The sequence below is a fragment of the Toxotes jaculatrix genome, chromosome 15, assembly GCF_017976425.1.
Source record: "Toxotes jaculatrix isolate fToxJac2 chromosome 15, fToxJac2.pri, whole genome shotgun sequence".
NCBI lineage: Eukaryota > Metazoa > Chordata > Actinopteri > Toxotidae > Toxotes > Toxotes jaculatrix.
The window spans coordinates 8,610,782-8,630,399 of NC_054408.1; the positions used below are offsets into that span (position 1 = coordinate 8,610,782).

Consider the following 19,618-nt stretch of genomic DNA (forward strand, 5'->3'; position numbering starts at 1 on the left):
TCCATTAACCTTTGCGGCCTGTAGCGTAATTCATGAGCCACTTAAGATAAATCAGGCAAACTGTTTGTATTACAACTGTAAGTTGAAACTAGTGTCGCCCAGGGAGCTGGTGTCACCGAAACTGCAGAGTGGGCCCTCAATGAACAGCGGAAACACCACGTCCTACCGTTTTTTTTTTTTTTATTCCAGGTGACACCCAATCAGAGCAACACTCGGGGCCGCGCCCAGCCCGTATCGGAACCCGCGGACGCGCCACAGGTAAACCACAGGTGTGCTGTTCCGCAGTTTGAAGGAGACACGGCTCGATCACGAAACTGTGGAAAATTAAGGCATCGCTGCTGAAGAATTAAGTGAAGATGGTGGAGTGAGCATGGCAGAAAATTAAAATTATCAAGTTTCAGAGGAGAAACTCAGTTTGTTCTCACTTCAAGTGATTTTCCCCCCTTCGATTCTAAAATTGAATGGCGTGATTGGATCTCAACGACGTGGATATTCACATTAGTTGGGACTGTGGAAAATGGATTCAAGCGTTACCACACGAAGAGGAGTTTTATTTATTATTTTCACAGTGTTAAGTCTTCTGCATGGCTCCAGAGGAGAAATCCCTCCCAAACCAACCGCCGGTGTCACGATTGTTCCCCCAGTCAAGCCCGACAATGAGCCCCAGGCCTATCCAGACGCAGAAACAGCAAGTTTACCGGTCTTTACTATGAATTATCCAAGAATTCAGATACCCTTTGAGATCACTCTTTGGGTGCTGCTGGCTTCATTTGCGAAGATTGGTAAGTAACTGCAAGATATGCTTGAACAGGTGGTTTAATTTACACTGAGGTGGGTTAAAATCCAAGTCTAAGAGATTATTTTGTGAATAATAGCTGTAACCCTCTCAGGGAGTATGCAGGTAAACCCCTTTCTGACAGAGTGTGCTCCTTTCTCATCAGCCCTGTTCCTGTTTTTGAACGTAAGTCACATGTCTTTTGCTCAGGCTTCCATGTGTACCACAAGATCACCATCTGGGTGCCAGAGTCATGCCTTCTGATCAGCATTGGTCTGATCGTGGGTGCCATCATGCACTCTGTCCACGAGGAGCCCCCTGCTGCGCTTTCCAGCAATGTCTTCTTCCTCTACATGCTGCCCCCCATTGTCCTCGACTCGGGTTACTTCATGCCCACCAGACCTTTCTTTGAGAACATTGGCACGGTCCGTTACACATCACCCACTGTCTCTGAGAACAAATTCAAGTTCTTGTTGTCACACAAGGACTATTTGACATTTTCCCTCTGTGTTTGTGCAGGTATTGTGGTTTGCGGTTGTCGGGACTCTGTGGAACAGCATTGGTATAGGCATGTCTCTGTTTGCCATATGCCAGATCGAGGCTTTTGGGGTGCAGGACATCAACCTCCAGGAGAACCTGCTGTTTGCCACCATCATCTCGGCCGTGGACCCTGTGGCTGTGCTGAGCGTGTTTGAGGACGTGTCTGTGAACGAGCAGCTCTACATCGTGGTATTTGGGGAATGCCTCTTCAATGATGCTGTCACTGTGGTGAGTTAGCTCAGGCAGAGACAATGAGGATGTTGAATTTGAGCTTATTGGGATTTTAAAACATTTCTGTGCTTTGAATGATGTTGACACGAAGCTGACACTTGTTGCAACACCGTGGTCTGCTTTGGATACCTCTGGGCTACTGCTTGTTTTGAAAACATACAGGGACAGCTTCTCCTGTACAAACACATAAAACAAAATTAGTGATCAATATCAGTCCCACAAAGACCCTACTATATGTGGTTTTTCTAGCCAGGTCTGAGGTCAGTATTTTACTTCATAAATAACACACATGTAGTTTATTATGGAGACCATTGTGACCCTGCCTACAGTTTAAAAACCTGTTTTGGACCTTTTAATTTTCAACACTACTATAATACATGAAACAGCAGGTTCACTATTGTGTTGCCTGAAGCTTTTCTATTCTTTTACACACTGAAGACTCAGCTCAGGTTTCGTATGATACTGTACAATGTGTTCACTCTCTTTTCTGGGTTAGTATGCATGTATGAGAACATGATGTGTGTGTGAAGGAAAAGGGAAAAGATTGCCCAACAGATAAATTATTCAAAAATGGAAGTGAGGGAATGTTTTCGGAGATGCCAAACAGATGTCTCTACAGTCCCAGGTCTGTTTTCCTTAGATGTCACCAAACCTGTTTCTGAGGTCAGTGTTTCATTTGGTTATAAGGGAGGAGTTAACACACACACACACACACACACACACACACACACACACAGTGCTGTCTGAAATTTGACTGAAGCGAGCTCATGCTCAAATTTCTCCACCTCGCCCTCACTTTATTGTGCTAAAACCCACCCACCTACATTAACCTGCTCTTAGCTTTGGTGTGGTGACCCCTTTGTTTAGTACACAGTAGCAGAGCTGATGCAGAAAGTGAAGACAAACATTTACCCAGGAGACAGGAAAAGCCCAGACATGGTATTTGTGTTACAGAATTGCACCAATCAAACAAGATGTAATATTTGACAAAAACACAAACACTTCTGATTTATTGAAAGCAATGCTGTCACCTGTGAGATGTTGTGTTGCTGGTGTTGACAGTTGTAGGGGCCCAGTGGAATTGTATTACTAACAAGTGTGTTGTGGTTGGTTAATTGATATTATTAGTATAACCACCATTGAAATGCAAAGGCAAGAGTTGCCGTCTTACTTTGCACTTTGTTTGAGACAGATGATTAAAAACAGGACCAGTAAGTTTCCTGTTTGCCTTGTCTCAATCATTCTAGTATGATCGAAAACGTCTTTGCCAGAGTGTTTGACAAACTTGTCCAGAGCAGAAAGGTAATTTTACTTATTTAGGGCTATTTATCAAGACAAAACAAACAACAACAACAACAAGCAAAGTAGCAATTTGCTAGTAAACATGAAAACCCTTGATCCAAATTGAATACCACAATAAAACTGTGACCAAGCTGAAGGTATTCTATTCTATGTATTTATTTTAAGCAAATCCTATGAAAAGACCAAAACCAACAATTTGGAATGGAAAACTTTAAAAACAAGTCAGAAATATATAAACTTTGATATAAAAAAAAAAGGTAAAATATATTTCTTAAACGCCTGAGCACTGTAGTTTTTAGCTAATGTTTTTCAAACAGGAGTATACTGTTCATTTGCTGTTGGACTACTTTCAGCTGCAGATTTGGTGCACTAGTGAGTATTTACAGCAGCAGGACGGTGTATGTGAATTTGATCCAAAATAAACTACAGTGCCTGTGTTCGTGGTAATGAAGGAACATGTCACACAATAGAGCTCTATGGCACAGAGGAACATTGGCTACACATACCTACATTCATCGTCTATGCAGAAGAGTAGGAAAAGGAATAAAAACTGGTTGCTCTGCCGAGTGTTCCTTTTCCATGAGTCATTCACTGTGCTTGGGGAAATTAGATTATCTAATTGCAAACAGTGCAGAGTAAATATTTCAATACATCACTCTTATCTGGAGCAGTGTTCTTAGAGGCCACAGCCCCTGACACCACCCATGACCTCTGACTGGGATGTGTGGGCTGGTGTTTGTATGTGCGTGCATTCAAAGCTGTGCATAAAAGAGTGTGTGTCTGCGTGAGTGTTTCTGCACGTTTGTGAACATGTGTGCATATGCTTTCAGGTGCTGTACAACATGTTCAGCTTTGTGGCGGACATGCCAGTGGTGGAGCCAGTGGACGTTTTCCTGGGCATGGCGAGGTTCTTTGTGGTCGGGCTCGGTGGGATGGGCTTTGGCCTTCTATTTGGCTTTGTGGCCGCCTTCACCACAAGATTTACTTCCAGGGTCCGAGAAATCGAGCCACTGTTCATATTCATGTACAGCTACCTGGCCTATCTGGTGGCCGAGCTCTTCACTCTCTCATCCATCATGGCGTGAGTAGATTTTAAAATGTTGACAGGCCCTGAATATTTTTAATGCTGCTAGAAAATGGCGAACTCACATGGTTGTGTATGTTTTTCTGCAGCATTGTTACCTGCGCCCTCACAATGAAATACTACGTGGAGGAAAATGTTTCCCAGCGTTCCTGCACAACCATCCGCCACGTGGTCAAGATGCTTGGCTCCATCTCGGAGACCCTCATCTTCTTCTTCCTTGGGGTCGTCACAGTAACAACAGAACACGAGTGGAACTGGGGCTACATCCTGTTCACGCTGCTGTTTGCCTTTATATGGAGAGGTCTAGGTAAGCAGAGGGCAGGGGGGTATCTGGGTCATCTTAGAGGTCAGGTTTTGTTTGACTGCACCTGTTTACCTTGTAGTGCTGTGAAGCAGTGTATTTAGGAGAGGATTCTTGTTTTCTTTGTATCGTGCACATACTCAACCACATGAGCGGCATAATTTAACATCCATCCATTTGTTTTACTGATAAACAGTTGCTGGAAGCAATGTACCAACAAATGTGGCAAGGGACAAACAAGGCAGGGAAACTGAAGACTACTAGCAAGGAAACAAGGATGTAAACTATGCAATATTTTTAAAAGAAATTGGCTATACAAGTGTTTTAATGGGTGAAAAAATGAATTCAACTGGTGTGTCAGGCATCAAGAATACACACTGTGTATTTTGGTGGGTAACACTGAATGTAAACACTGCCTTTGTTCCATAGGGTATATTATTTTTGCAGACCTCCAGTGGTTTAACATTTCACCTTGCTGCAGTTATGTACAGGTGTGAGACCCCATGACGTCATTGGGTGTTGCTTATCAGTGAACCCAAAGCAGATGTGTGACCATACCCCATAGTGATGCTGGGTGTGCTCAAGCCATGAAACTTTGAACCAGAGGGGAAAGCAAAAACAGTTTTTGAGCCTGGTGTCAAGTGACTCTTTAAAGCTGCATTGTCTTTTCCTTTTTTTTTTTTTTTACCTCTTGAGGCAGCAGAACAAGCTGTAAACACAACACTGAGAGATCACTGTCTGTGATTGTTAATGGTGAATGTAGCTAAATGTTAAATGTTAAGCCCGACTATCCACTCACCTTCTTGGTCTTCACCAGCTTGTGAGGAAGAAATTGGTGGAACGCTGTTACATTTATGAGCCAAACTCAATTTTTTTCAATAGCTAGTCACTATCTTTGTCTGCTGTTCGCTCCTGGGGAACAGCTACTTGCTGTGGTCTCTTTGTGGGTTCTTGCTGTGGCTGGAATCAAGGTTGATGAGAGAGAACTGAAACAATAAAGTTGGAGGATATAAAGCCAAAATAAGGAGTTGAAAGACGCTACAACGCTTGGAAAAGAGCTTTGAAGCATCTTTAAGGAAATGTAACTGAAAAAAACATGTTGACATTCTTTCCTCCCAGGTGTCTTGGTGCTGACCCAGATCATTAACCCTTTCCGCACCATCCCATTCAACCTGAAAGATCAGTTTGGTTTGGCCTACGGTGGTCTTCGAGGTGCAATTTCATTTGCCTTGGCTTTCACTCTTCCTGATACCATTGGCCGCAAGCAGCTCTTCGTCACTGCCACCATTGCCATTATACTCTTCACTGTGTTTCTTCAGGTAAGAGAGCGCACATGTGGTTATATGCAAAGTGTTGTCATGCTGTTGCTTGCTGGAAAAAGCTGTCACTGAAGTCTGCACATAAAGCAGTCTCTGAGTCTCAGAGAGACACAATAGACTTGAAACAGACTGGAGGTCTGTGTCACGATTTCCTTTTAAGCCTTGAACACACCACATGATTTAAAGTCCAGATAATAACTGATTTAATTATCTATTAAGTGGTAAGGGGTTTAGATTTAGTGCCCTTGTATTTCAACTCAATGTCAGATCAGTCTGACTTACAGCGACATCAAACAGATCTTTGTCCTCCAAAACAACCAAGTTTACAACAGAACAGCTTTGTTTCTGCTGCGATGAGGACTGTGAATCCAGCACCTTCCTCTGCATTGTCCAGTTAGGAATACTGTGATTAGTGTTTTTTTTGTGTAATGTCTCTATGTTGTGCTGCTTACACTGTGTACACAAATTCCATAAACTCTGGGTCATTAAAGTGAAATTAAGTAAAACCATCTTTATGACTAGAATCACTAAAGTTTACTAGTTGTCTACAAGTCCAGTCTGTGAAGGTCGTTCATTACAAGCATGATTCCCAGTCTTTTTTTTTTTTTTTTTGAGAAGACTTGTTTTTTTCCTCGTCTCCACAGGGCATCAGTATCCGACCTCTGATTGAGTTCATCAATGTCCGCAGAACCAACCGCAATCTTGACACCATCAATGTAGAGATCCACTGCAGGGTATGGCACAGCTTGTGATTATTGTACGTGTAGTGGAGAGTATGTTTTCGCGCACTGTGTTAACAGCTCTCACTTTGCTCTCAGCTCATGGAGCACACCATAGCAGGCATAGAGGACCTCTGTGGACAGTGGAGCCACTTCTACTGGAAGGACAAGTAAGAATGTTCTCTTCTCCTGTCTGCTCATTCTGCCCAACTACTACTCACTGCTCAACTGCTCCAAGCTAATCAAACCAAAGAGGAAGAATCTGCAGTTAAACTGGAAGAGAGAATGCAGTTTTAGGTTACCTGCTTTCAGTTTCCCTCTCTGTGGTTTTTGTTTGACGGTGCTTTTGTTCACGCTGCGACTGCGCGGGAATGTCGACCGCTAATTAGACTTTGGTGTCGTGTTCAGCTTCTGCCATCAGCAGCGACACTGATGTTTTTCTTCCTGAAGCTCTGAAATGTTTTCTTTAGTTCCTCTTTGGCTCTTCTGACACTTTCACATGTCCACCAGGTACATGATGCCAGTACTGTTAACAGCATGAAATTCCACTTTAACTTCTGTCAACAAATTTGTCTATCTGTTGTACATGTTAAGAACATACAGTGTTGTAGGTTATAGTACAGTATATCCACAAAATACCACATGTAAAATTACAAGCTTTGTTAGATACGTTATAAATTGTACATTATAGAACACACAGATGCTTTTTTTAAAATGGCACAGTAGACACCTTCCTTCATTATTCTACCGCTTTCCCTTTATCCCATGCCTCTTTTTTTCTTTTTTTTTGTGTTCCCTCTCTTCCTCTTGGCTTTGTTGACACACTTTTCATGCCAGTCTTGTGAGACTGGTTCTTCAAGCTGCAGATTGTAGATTATTTTTTTTTTAGGTAGTCAAAAAGTATTGGGACACAACAAGTTTTGGTTCTGTACTGTGGAAGAGTGTATTTAGAATGGAACATGGAATTTAAGCTTTAAGCACTTTAAAGAAAGAACTGTAGATATTTTTTGTGAGACAACATATTTGTGGTCAGTCTTTATAGATTTATGAGGAATAAATGAGAAAGTGGCTAAATGCCAGAGGGAATTCAAAGCAGTGGGAGACAGACAAACATGCTGGTTTTACCCTTTTTCAGGGGATCTGTTGATAATAAGACAAATTTAGAATACTGTACCTGTCTGATGCAATCATTTCTTGTCTCATTTTTAGGTTTATGAAATTCAACAGTCGAATCCTGCGTAAGATCCTGATCCGAGACAGCCGGGCCGAGTCCAGTATTGTGGCATTGTACAAGAAGCTAGAGCTGCAGAATGCCATGGAGATCCTGGACACGGTGACGGGAGACATCAGTGCCGCTCCGTCCATCGTCTCACTCTAGTATGAAACCTTCATTGTATTGCTGTGTTACTCTGACAGATATTTTCTCTTTATCTGTTTTTAAAATCTGTTTTCGTCTGATTTTTAGTGAGGAAAAGAAAAGCTCTTCTAAACCTAAGAAGAAGTTCCTGGCTGCTGACCTGAAGAACATGCATGACATCCTGTCCAAGAACATGTACAAGATCAGACAACGGGTGAGATTAAAAAATCTGGCAGGAGGATAACAGCAGTGTGTACACCATTCTGCTTTTTTTCCCCCTTGTTTTTTTTCACGTACCACACTGGTGGGAAGCGACTGAGCACATTTACGCAAGTACTGCAAGTATTGCGCTGTCTACTTCGGGGTCCCCTGTTGCCTTTCATTTGACAATGAGTTGTTAGCAGCTCCACCAAAGAGACATTTTCCCTCTGAACTTCTGGGATGGTTTCACTTAAATAACTGTCAGAGGTCCAAAGATTTTCAAACTATCCAATATTTCGTGTGAATGTTGGAGAAAATCCCAAAAATGAATACAAATATCTGTAGAGCCTGTGGCGAGCTTTGATATTTCCTCTTTCATATCCCATTAATCATCTCACATCACATCAGATTTATCAGAATGTGACCCGTTGAAGGTGGCCGACCCTTAGGTTGGGAACCACAAGATCAGATAAACCAGCTCCACCTCAACCATCTATAAATAATGCTGCTTTTACTTTGTTGCATCAGTATAAATAATCTAGTAATGTCGTGAGCCATTTTCTGTTTTATTAAAGTCGGGGTTTGAATGCAGGGCTTTAACTTGTAATGGAGTATTTTTACATGAATTTACTTGTAAATGATGGATCTGTGTACTTCTTCCACCACTGACCACTACACAGCAAACAACAATACTCAGAAACTACAGCCTCTTTGCTCTCAGGCTCTGTAAGACCGAGTAAAGGCAGAAACCTACCACCACTCTTAAATACATTTTCATTTTACCTGTTGTTGTAGTGAACTTCAAAGCTGCTGACAGTACATACAGTCATGTGAAATTTGAACTCTTGCTTGTTTTCCCTGGATGGAACCACAACAGCAGCAGCCCAGTCTCACATGTGCTTCTTCTTCTACAAAGCTCAAAATTTATCCAAGTTACACAATGAAGCCGCATGCAGCTTCTTGTTCAAATCAACTTCCATTTGGTTTTTGTATGAAAAGGAAGTAGGAGTTTTTTTTTTGGTTTTTTTGTTTTTTTTTTCCTGTCGTCTTCGTTTGTCAGATAAATCTATTTGTAATCAGTAAAGGTTCATTTTCATCCTTATTTTACAGAAAACAGAGCTGGACTCATCATCATAGATTTTATGTGACTCTTTCCTCATTCAAGTATGATTCCTCCAAGCACTGAAACTCGGGTTTGCATAGCCGCAGACAGCCGCCTGCAGTACTTTTCCATTAGTGACATGACATCATCCTTTAGAAGAGACGCTTTGATGGGTACACAAATAGAGAGCATGTGCTTCTGTTCTTAGGTAGACGAATTGTCTGATTATCTTAATAGCCCCTCTGCTCTTCACATATTTACAGCTGTGTCTTGCACAAACTGTGCGTCACTTCGGTCTGTGATGTTATTTGTTCTTACGTGAGCTGCTTTTGACATCCTTAGCAGTTCATGAGACAAACTGGTCATGTGTGCCTTTTTAAAAATCCTGTTGCATAAGGGTTATTGCATTGAACAACAGTGTGCCTTGTGCATTTTTTTTTATTTATTTAACATTAGATTAGATCTGATACAGTATTAGATCAAGATGTAAAATTGTGATGCTAGCCAAGAATTTTTGGAAATTTAAATTGTTTCATATTCTCTAACCATTTTGACCTCTTGTGAAATGGACAGGAGAATCTTATAGACATAAATCCTTTCTCTAAAGAACAACGGCTACCTTAAAGCATTTTAGAGGTGCTTTTGTTTGTTTTAAGTCTAACTAACAGCTGTGGGATATAAAGAACTATGTTGACAGTGATGGGTACTCTATGTACAAGAGGCTAGTGTTGCAGCTCGCAATGTCCAAACAGACAGAGACATGGACCCTTGCAGCTGAAACAGGTGTGGCCAGTTTTGGTTGAGTAATCTGAGCTTTAAAGAATGCTGCCTCCTCTCAATGAATATTAACTGTCTGTTTGCCTTGGCCTTTATTGTCTCCTTTGTCAGGATGTTACCAACCTTAAGGTTAAAGCATTGTGGCCACTTGTAGACCCATATGTGAATTTATTACAGAAATGGTGTAATTGTTGAAATGGAAGCAGTCAGCTTTGTTACGTGTGTGCGCGTATGTGTATAATGTTGTGTTTTGTACCTTTGTGTTTTCTTTATTCAGACGGTGGCATACACAAGTAAACATGCCCTGCCTAACGACAGCCAGACCAAAGAGATTCTGATCAGACGCCACACCAGCATTCGCCGCAGCCTCCGACCTGGCAGCTTCCAATCATCGGTAAGCAAGAAGCTTGGTAACAATGGCCGATATTGACCCATGATTCTTGTTACATGTGTTCTCAGCCTCTCAGTTAAAAGTAGGTAAGATAGGGTGGAACTGAACCTCATAAGACGCAGGTTTATTAGCTCTTGACGACACTTAAAGTATTCCTAGTCAAACATGAGGTTCACCATCTTTTTTTCTCATTTGTCATTCTTCCTCTCTGCTCTGCTGTGCCTTATTCATGTTATTCTCAGGCGGTGCCCAGATCTCATAAGTACTTCTCTCTTCCTGCTGGGAAGAGCCTGGACTCAAAATTATTTCCCCCTGAGAGGCAGAGCTATGCAGGTAAGCTTCTTAAACCAACTTCAAACCCTTAACATCCAGTTTTCAGCATTTATCTCTTTAATTAGATTTAAGCTTAGAAACCTTTTCAATGAGTGGAACTTGATCAGGTGTTTATTTGCATATCCTGTTGTTAGAAATCTTCACTGAAGCATTCATTTATAATTTTTAGACTGGATTGGATGAAAATTGTACAAACATTCATGAGCTTCAGAGGATGATGCTTAGTAAGTTTGGTGATCCAGTGACTTTGACCAGTTTCCTCTGGTGCCACCAGTAATTTCACAGACTGAAATGTCTCTGCAGATATTTGATGGATTTCCATGAGAACCCCCGCCCCCCCCAAATTCAGGCTGACATATTTGTCCTCAATGGAAACTTTTTAATCTGTGTTTTGTGTGTTTGAAAAATGTTTGGCTGCACAGCATAATGACTTGCCCACTAGTAAGTCAATGAAATTAACAGCTATAAGGTTAAACTGTGCCCACAAAGACTTCCTTTTTTATGCTGTATAAAATATAATGTGGTGTGATGGCATGATTCAATATACTGATACAGATGATCAAGAAACCATGTCAGAGGTGGACTACCCCTCCAGACGCTCTCGGTTTGGCCAGCCAGCACGCTCCTCCTCCAGAGCCATGATGCCTCTAAGAAGGCTGGGCACCCTAAAAGAAGTGCCCTCTGTTGATATTCTGGATGAAGGCAGGAGTGAGAGCGGCAGGACAGGGCGTGGCATGTCCAGAACGAACTCCTCCTACAGTGATTCTCGTGTGCCTGCCCCTCGCCGTCATTTCAGCTCCTCCGCTGACAATAACAGTGACTCAGCTGATAACTTTAGAAATCTGCATCATGAAGCACAGGAGGAGGAGGAGGAGCAGCAGCAGCAGCAGCAGCCTCCATCTGCAGCCTGGGCTGCTGAGCCCAGAGACAGCGTGACACGAAACCCCCTGCTCAGACGGCCTCAGTGGAACCCAAAGAAGATGTAGAAGTGTCCCTGGGCTTTCAGCAGCAGCTGGACTGCCACAGACTGAGTCTTGGGTTCTCAAGTAGCTCCAGGGCCTCTACATGTAACTGTGGGCTCACATCATGTAAAGGCCAATTAAATTAAGTGTGGAGATCCGTTCATTTCTTAATAGCGGTCATCCACCAAAATGAGCCAATGGACAGACGTCAGAAGGTCTCAGGCACATCAGAAGCAGAGTGCAATGAAGTGGATGAACTGTGTATGAACTGTCAGCAGTGAGTCATTCTGCCAGTTTTTTTGGTTTGTGTAGTTCTCTCAGCTAGTCACATAAATGTGAATATAAATGCTTTTTTATCTTCCCGTAGAATTTTTTAAATGTTTAAACGCGCTGTAAGTTATACTATTTTTACTGTGGCTAATTATTCCTTTGCTCTTCACATGTAAATATTGTAGTTTTTTGTATTTGTACTGCCTGTGGTGTGTTAACAGCTGTATGAGTGAGGATGCAAGTTTTGCAAATAGGCCATTTTCGTTCAACAAGAGGAAATATTGCTGTGTAGTACAGATTACTCTTGGCAGTAACTGGGGGCATGATGTGTCGGTTGAGCTCATGGATCCCACAAATCTGATTCCAATTTGTTATTGTTGTCTGTTTCTATAATAAATTTTCTGTGTTGCAGAAATGCAGTTTTCAAGCATTCTGATTAAAGCATGAGCATGACGCGATACTAAAGGCACCCTCCGAAGAGGAAGAGAAGACGGGGAGTGTGTACAGTATGTATGACATAGCTGGATGTTAACACGCACACTGAAACATTGACTTTAATGTTCCACCTACAATTCAAAACACCATAGACTCAAATGTACAAAATGCTTTTTATTCCTTTTGACTTCATGGTATGAATCTGGCATGTACTTCAAGGATTCAGTGACTTCTTAATATACATTTACAACATTTTCCTACTTAACCAGTTAGTATATGTTTTTTTTTTTTTTTTTTAACAACAGTGATGCCTGGAATTCACTTTAAAAACTTTGAAAATCAAAACAATTAATCTCTTCTTTAAATGTACATTTAAACACAGAAAGATAAATTAACACATTTCCATGATTGTAAAATTAAAGAGACAAAAACTAGAGCAAACATTTGCTCATATACCACCATAAGAACCATTTCTGACGCAGTGCATTAGAAGAAACATTTTGTATTGAGGTAAAAATGTGTAAACCAAGTTGGCTACTCCAGAAGTAGAGCAATGTGATCTACCGTGATGTGGTCAGGTAGCCCAGTTTCCCCACAGTGTCATCATATCTTATGAATGTCTGAAGCATAATTGCTGGAATGTGAAAGGATTATTACCTTCCTCTTCTTGTATTTTGGTGAAGCAGTAGAAGTTCTTTAGGTGTGTAGTGTATCATCAGCAGACCTACATACTTCAGGGAATTTGGACAATAGTGGTTACAGAATTATATCAAAAATCAATGTTTTCAATCAAAGCTCTCACATGTCATGTGTGCCAATACATGCCACATAAGCATAGGGGGAAGAAGATTAAACGTTTCAGCGCTGACTTCATCTCAGCGCTGCTCTTGAATTTTCCTTTCTCCCAAAGGAGGACTACAGTGCTGGTGATAACGAGCCATGCTTGAGTGGGACACATCGTTCCCACTGTGAGTCCTTCACAGCTGGCCTCCTACAATTAAGAGCACTTCTCTGAGTAGTGGATATGCATTGGTTGTCATAATTTTAAACTCATTCAGTTGCTCTGAGTTTCAGAGTTTGGCTGTTTTTGTCATTCCTCTCCCGTCCCATTTGGGGATCCTGATGAGCAGTAAACCTACAGCTGCTAGGGCCAGGACCACTCCCAGACTAGGTGGGCCACAGGGGCTGAACTCCTGAGCCAGACCAGAAAGGAGGGGAGCCAGGATGCGACCCACAGCAGTAACTGACTGCCCGGCACCAATCAGAGTCCCGCTGGCCTGTACCCCTCCCCTCTGAAGCTCTAGGTCTGTGATACATGTCCGTCCAATGGTGGTGGAAATAGCAAAAAAGGTAGAGGTGAGAAGCACCTGCCAGACACTGGGCGCAGTGGCATAGAGGAAAATAAGTGAGCAGGTGAGAACTGTGGAGTGAAGCAGCAGAGCAGGCATGTTATTCCTGTAGAGCTGCGTGACTGGCCCCACCAGGAACCCAGCCAGGGCCCCTAAGGTGCTGCTGTAGCTGATCAGATAGCCTGTTATCTTTGGTTTAAGTGAGAAACGCTCCTCCATGGCCAGAGAGAAGTTACTGTAGTACAGCATGATAGCTATGGCCATCAAAAGGCGCACCAGAAAGAGGTCCCACATGTCAGAGGAGGCCACCATGTGGATCTTGGAGCCCACTGATGACAGCTGTCTCCAGGCAGGCTGGAGCAGAGACATCTCCCTCCACCTGAGACCACCCTGGTGCTTCCCTGGAGCTCTGGATTCAGTGTCTGCTGCCAGCAATGCGTGGTGTCTATTTGCATGAGAACCGTTGTGCACAGACTTATTACAGTGGTTGTCATGACAACGTTTACTTGTATTGTTGCTGGAGTTAGTGTCATTACAGGGAACAAGTGTCTCGCTCCATGGTAGCATCCATACCAGACCTGGAATGATAAACAGGCAATGTTAGATAAATATTCCCAAAAGCGCTCAATGAAATTAGTTGGAGCTCTCTGCTCTCTCCCTCACCTGCATTAGTAAGGAAGATGGCTGCACAAGTAAAGGAGGAGGTATAAAAGCCTCCTTCATGCTCTGTGAGGTAGCCACCCACCACAGGGCCCAGGATGAAGCCAACACTGGAGGCGGCATTAAAGTGTCCCATCACCAGAGGGCGCTCTGACTCAGACACGAGGTCAGACAGCAGGGCTCTGCAGATTGACAGGGAGTGCTTGAACAGCCCTGAGACAGAGAGCACAAGCGAGAATAAGTAGCTGACTGATTTTCTGTACAGTGTGACCTGCCTTTAAGAGGGACAGAGGGACCTTGTTATATAAAATGACTTCTCACACCGCCAGTCATAATTACATTTTACCCAACAGGAAATGCCCATAAAAGTCATTTCAAGTTAATAGAATCTCTAAATAAACAATTAATTGATCCTTGTAGTTCCAAATTATTGCATTAAGCTGTTCAAACACTCTATGCTGCACTTTCCGTTAAGCAATATTTGATAACCATCTTACTAATTGTAATAATTACATGTTTAAATTCAAATATCCTCTGCCACTTTTGTTTGTTTGTTGCTTTATTTGATTTTTTGCACCTTTTATGGGCTTTGAGGTTGCCACATATTTTTGGACAGCAGTCCAACTTACCCACGGGTATCCGTGCGAGGACAAACAAAGCGATGCTGGTGGACATTCCCAGCAGCCCATAGCCTAGAGCGCTCAGCAGCAGACAGGTCAGCAGAGAGTACCTCCGTCCCACCACATCACTCCAGCTGCCCTGCCAAACACACACAGGAAATTACACACAACCACAAACAGAGATTCAACCAAACTTTCCATTATCTAGAGCATAATCAGAGAAGAGACTATGGATGTTTCTACAGTCCTGTGAAACATCTGGACAGGTGGAGCTGATGTCTGACTTTCACTGTAATGTATTAATCTGAGACTGATGACAAACCGAGAAAAAGTAGAAGCCTAGCTTTTGACATGTGGAATCCTACAGAGTTTTTTGAGTCTGTCTTTGAGTTGTCTGGGTGAAAGATCAGATGACTAAAAAACATGAAGCAGAAATCCCAAAACCCTGCACTTCCTCTTCACCGAGCAGCCCAGGCTGTTATACAAACTGTTATTAGATTCTTGCCCTCTCTCTCTTTCTCTCTCTCACACACGCACACACACACACACACACATATAACCATCTGATGAAATAATGAAATTAGGACGAATTGAGTTTACTGTGCTCTGGATGTAGCTGGGTGGGACGGTCATAGAGACCGAGCTGTTCGCGTAACCCTACGTCTGTCGGGACTCAGCCGGTCTGCCCACGGGAATCAACAGATGACTCCTTATCTGTTTAATTTGTCGCATGACCCTGGAGAATTAAACCAATTTCAGGAGCTGAGGGCGGCAGGAGAGAGACGTGGAAAGCTCAGAACCTTACGTCAGATTCCACGCTCATTGTAGCGTACTGTGCATTTCTCAACAGTTTGTATGTAGTCTGAATCATTAAGGGTTTGATATTTTATCATACCATCCTTAATAGTAAGTCCGCCCAGTGTCAAGAGCTGTCAAAAGGTGAATAATTCATTTCGGTGCAAAAAACTTTTATTTGTGGATCTGCAGCTAACTTGGAGTAGTTTGTGTGTGTGAATATACAAAGACTGGATGTATTGTGTGACCACAATCAACTTAAAACATCCAGTGTTTATTGTTTCCATGAAATACCAGAGATGATGTGGAATGCAACCATTTTGACCACTAACTGTGAGTATGCCTTGTCAAGCAGGAGAGATTGAATAGTGGGTTAGAGACAGAGACCGAACGCCAGATTTTTTCAGAAGGAAACCAAAGTCAAATACTTACAACTATTGTGCTTGAGAAGAGCTGTAAGATCCCATATGTAGATCCTGCAACAGTTTCATATTTGTTTTAATTCATGTTTAAAGCACATATAAAGCACAGAGCAGACAACAACTCATCATCAAAATGGTGCACATTACAAATCACATTTTCCCAGATTCAGATTTCTTGTTTGGTCGCACCACCTGTGTAAGTACGGTGGGCCAGAGAGCTCAACACACTACAGCTTGAGAAAACGCATGCAAACAGATAAAAACACAAGGGAAAAAAAACCCACAACAGACCTGAGTTCTCTTTTGCTCTGAGCAGCTTTCAGTGTTTCTGTATTTACTTGTGTTTTCTGAATTTGGTTGATTAAATGATTCATGACCTATAGTTTCAGGACTAATATTTACTGTTGGAAAAATGAAATGTGTGGTGCTTTGTTAGTGCAAATGTTTTGTTAGAAGTTATGTGTCCTCGTGACATCCCTTAAAAAAACTGATGATTATTTGCCTCTGTCTGTTTTTAAGACTTTTCAGAATGTTCCAGGTTGCTGCCTAATAATGCATCAATCACTCTGAGGACCCTACATCTGCTACTATGTAAGTTACATGAATTACTCTGTGTAATAGACACACCTTACCTACTATACCAGCCACAGTGGGACTGGCTCCAAGAGCTTTCACGTGATGGCTCAGCAGTGGGATGATCATGCTCACCCCAAACAAGTCCTAAAGAAACCAAGGGGGTGAAGGAGGAAGAATGAGGAGCAGAACTACCATTAACAAAAATTTAATCACACCATAGGCTAAACCCCAGAAAAAAAAAAAAATGTAAAGCCAGTGTCCAGTATTCTTCACAGAGAGTTTGGGGATAGTCGCATAGTCATGGCTCATTCTGTTTACCTGCATGGCTGAGATGAGAGCAATTCTTGCCAAACTCTTGATTGAAGTCACACAGCAATTCATACAGTGTTCTACCACTGCCCATTACAGTAATTGCTTAACTTTCAGAAGCATCACTGTCCCAGCAGTTTCTGTCTGCTCCCTCTGCCAAAAATCTGAGCTGCTTGGATTTTTTTAAAGCCACTTTTAATGTGATGCTCAATTAGCCAGCTATGCAGGCTGAAAAGTCAAGTAAGTTCTCTGAAAAAACGACTGCAGGTCGGCTGTTAAAACAACACGCTCATGTGGATTCTCGAACCACCGAACTGCTCTTAGATTAAATATTACAAATTTAAACTTGGGGTTCAAGCATGTCCTTCAATTCAAGTGTGCACCAGTCGTCTGTGATAGTGATGCTTGGAAGAGACGGCCCTAAACACACTCAGAGGTGTCACAACAACCTGCCCTGTTCTGTAACATCTCCTTTATTTAGTAGCTACACAGCTGTTCAGTTTTGGGTGACATTTTTCAAAATACCCAAATACACCAGATAAATGTGTACTTTAAATAATATTAATTAATGTCTCTTTAAGGTGGTCAGACTTTTCTATGCTGCATTCATACACTTTTTAAGACACTAAACATGCTTTGAAGGTTAAATACAGGTGAGGTGAGTATGACAGGTATTAATTTGAATTTCTTACTTCTTACTACCTTTTTAATTTCAATGCAAACACAGTTTTAGTACAGTTAAAGCATGGAGCACATTTCTGTACGTCTGAAGCGGTTGTGAAATATTTTTATTTATTTATTTATTTATTTTACATCACACCTTTGGAGTTATGAAAGCACGACTTCATGCACAGATCACTAAGACAGCCAAACCCAGCTACTCACCATGAAGCCCACCACACAGATACACTGTATAATCCTCGTCCGTCCTCCGGGTCTCTGAAATAAAGTGCTACATTTCTGGTTGTTCATCCTCCCGCTGTGACAGCACGGCTGCGGCCAAAGCGGAAGAGCTTCTCGGGCTCCACACCGAGAATGATCCAAACAGAAAAACCACGTCTGCGTCCCGGCGGTGGTCTCACAGGCAGGGGCCGGCGATGAACTGCCAGGTTTTGACCATCTACACAGATACGGCAGGTGTAAACGGTGGCGGGTATTAAAAGCAAGTGTAAAAGCTACGTCCCACGATAATGCTGACTGTATGAATCATGGTTTATTTCTCAGGCGCTGAATTGCCGTGTTGCCCGGTCCGACTCCCCCGCCGCTCCTCTGACAGATGGTTTCGTCCGCTGACGTCACAGAACAGGAAAGTCTTATTCATAACAAAGATTTTCCCTCCATGTTATTTATTCATTCCACATGCTTTATTTTATATTGAATTGCCAAACGTGCGATCAGCATTTTATTATCTTTTATAGGCTTCGTGATGCCGTATGTACAATTGATGAATAAAGCAAAAAGTAAATTAATTTGCGAAAAAGTAAAGACATGATTGCTCACCACCATGAGAAAGATTAATAAAATAAATGAATAATACAAAAACAATTTTAATCGCCATGCAATCATCCATGCCCTTTTAACTTTTTTTTTTTTTTTTTTTTAAATTTGGCCTTCAGAATGCATTGAGTAGCTGAGAACGTTACTCTTTCACCGCCTGCTGGACGAACTGGGGCATTCAAAAATATAAATAGCCCTCTAAAGAATATAAGGAGGTATACACCAGTATATTTCTGTAATCTTGGGAATAACTCCCATCACAAAGATCCAGCAAGTCAAGAAATTATGCTTCTGGTCATCTACAGAATCCACAGAGTTTGATGGTTGTTTCAGTTCTTGAATTTTATGTTTGAAGATTAAGTGGCCTCTTTGCTGTTGAAACTAACCAGTCAAAATATAAAATATATTCTAATAAAACATCAGTAAAGCTCCTAAACATAAGACAATCACTTGCAGTTACCAGCCAATTCACTGTATAAGCCTGTTCACTTAATAGGAAAATCACAGTTGCATGCCTGTTTTCTACTGTAAACATTAAATCTGCATCTTTAAGGCGAAAAATCAAAAATGTTTTTATGCAAGAAATGAAACCGAACTTAAAATGGTGGATTGGAAATGATGCTCACCGGCTTCCAAAATCCATAAAAATATAACTGAAAGTGATATTTGATAAAGTGCTGATCTGAACTTTTCATCCTTCAGACACGCACACAGGCTACACAGGAGAAGATGTGGGTGGAGTGTGTCTGGCTGAGGGCGGCCTGGGTCACATTAGTGTGTAAATTAGCCAGTGTCTACATATAGGTTCACTGCTAAATATTCCCCTTAGATGCTAATAAGCCAGTGGTTCACTCCAACTCGAAATGATTAGCACTAACCACAAAATAATTTTGTAATCCTGTTTGTAGTTTTACTTTAAATAGCCTTTGATGTGGTTACTGTTTAGGCTTTGTGAATTATTTTATAATATTGATTGATTTGCTTTCACGATTTTAAGCACCTTGAACTGTCATTGTGCATGAAAAGTGAAAAATAAAACTGACTTAGTGGTAATTAGTAAGGACACTGTTTTTGTGATCTGTATCTGAAACTTACAAAATGATAAATTTACAGTACAGTTTTGTGTAATTTTTGTAACAGTTTTATGAACTCACTTATATGTGTGTGTTTATACGTGTTTTTCAATGTTATTGTTACATAGCCTGAGGACTAGTTTAACTGTTTGTGAAACTTGATAATGATAATTTTCTATGTCTTCATAGTGTCTGATACAACCAGAACTTGTTTAGAA

General features: G+C 41.7%; 2 protein-coding genes across 3 annotated transcripts; one reads left to right on the forward strand and one right to left on the reverse strand.

Moving 5' to 3' along the window:
- Positions 1-275: 275 nt before the first annotated feature.
- Positions 276-11,420, forward strand: slc9a2 (solute carrier family 9 member 2). 2 transcript variants are annotated; one of them, XM_041056802.1, is made up of 13 exons: positions 276-782; positions 986-1,200; positions 1,295-1,543; positions 3,679-3,929; positions 4,022-4,239; positions 5,353-5,552; positions 6,197-6,286; positions 6,371-6,441; positions 7,481-7,648; positions 7,737-7,842; positions 9,986-10,102; positions 10,342-10,432; positions 10,988-11,420. In XM_041056802.1, the coding sequence occupies exons 1-13, from the start codon at positions 518-520 to the stop codon at positions 11,416-11,418; spliced, it is 2,472 nt and encodes an 823-aa protein (XP_040912736.1). In that variant the 5' UTR covers positions 276-517; the 3' UTR covers positions 11,419-11,420. The 2 variants fall into 2 exon arrangements, with proteins under 2 accessions (XP_040912736.1, XP_040912737.1); XM_041056803.1 differs by having other exon boundaries at positions 1,370-1,543.
- A 922-nt stretch (positions 11,421-12,342) lies between these two features.
- On the reverse strand, positions 12,343-18,078 carry mfsd9 (major facilitator superfamily domain containing 9). Its single transcript, XM_041056804.1, has 6 exons — positions 17,716-18,078; positions 16,578-16,665; positions 15,956-15,999; positions 14,738-14,867; positions 14,112-14,321; positions 12,343-14,026 (listed from the first exon to the last, which is right to left on the reverse strand). The coding sequence occupies exons 1-6, from the start codon at positions 17,800-17,802 to the stop codon at positions 13,170-13,172; spliced, it is 1,416 nt and encodes a 471-aa protein (XP_040912738.1). The 5' UTR covers positions 17,803-18,078; the 3' UTR covers positions 12,343-13,169.
- Positions 18,079-19,618: the final 1,540 nt, after the last annotated feature.

Coding starts and splice junctions, on each gene's coding strand:
- slc9a2 (XM_041056802.1), top strand. CDS start 518: ATGGATTCAAGCGTTACCACACGAAGAGGAGTTTTATTTATTATTTTC. Junction 783..985: donor GGCTTCATTTGCGAAGATTG/GTAAGTAACTGC, acceptor TCTTTTGCTCAG/GCTTCCATGTGTACCACAAG. Junction 7,843..9,985: donor TGTACAAGATCAGACAACGG/GTGAGATTAAAA, acceptor TTCTTTATTCAG/ACGGTGGCATACACAAGTAA.
- mfsd9 (XM_041056804.1), bottom strand. CDS start 17,802: ATGAACAACCAGAAATGTAGCACTTTATTTCAGAGACCCGGAGGACGG. Junction 16,666..17,715: donor TCTGTGTGGTGGGCTTCATG/GTGAGTAGCTGG, acceptor TGGTTTCTTTAG/GACTTGTTTGGGGTGAGCAT. Junction 14,868..15,955: donor TCTTCTCAAGCACAATAGTT/GTAAGTATTTGA, acceptor TGTGTTTGGCAG/GGCAGCTGGAGTGATGTGGT.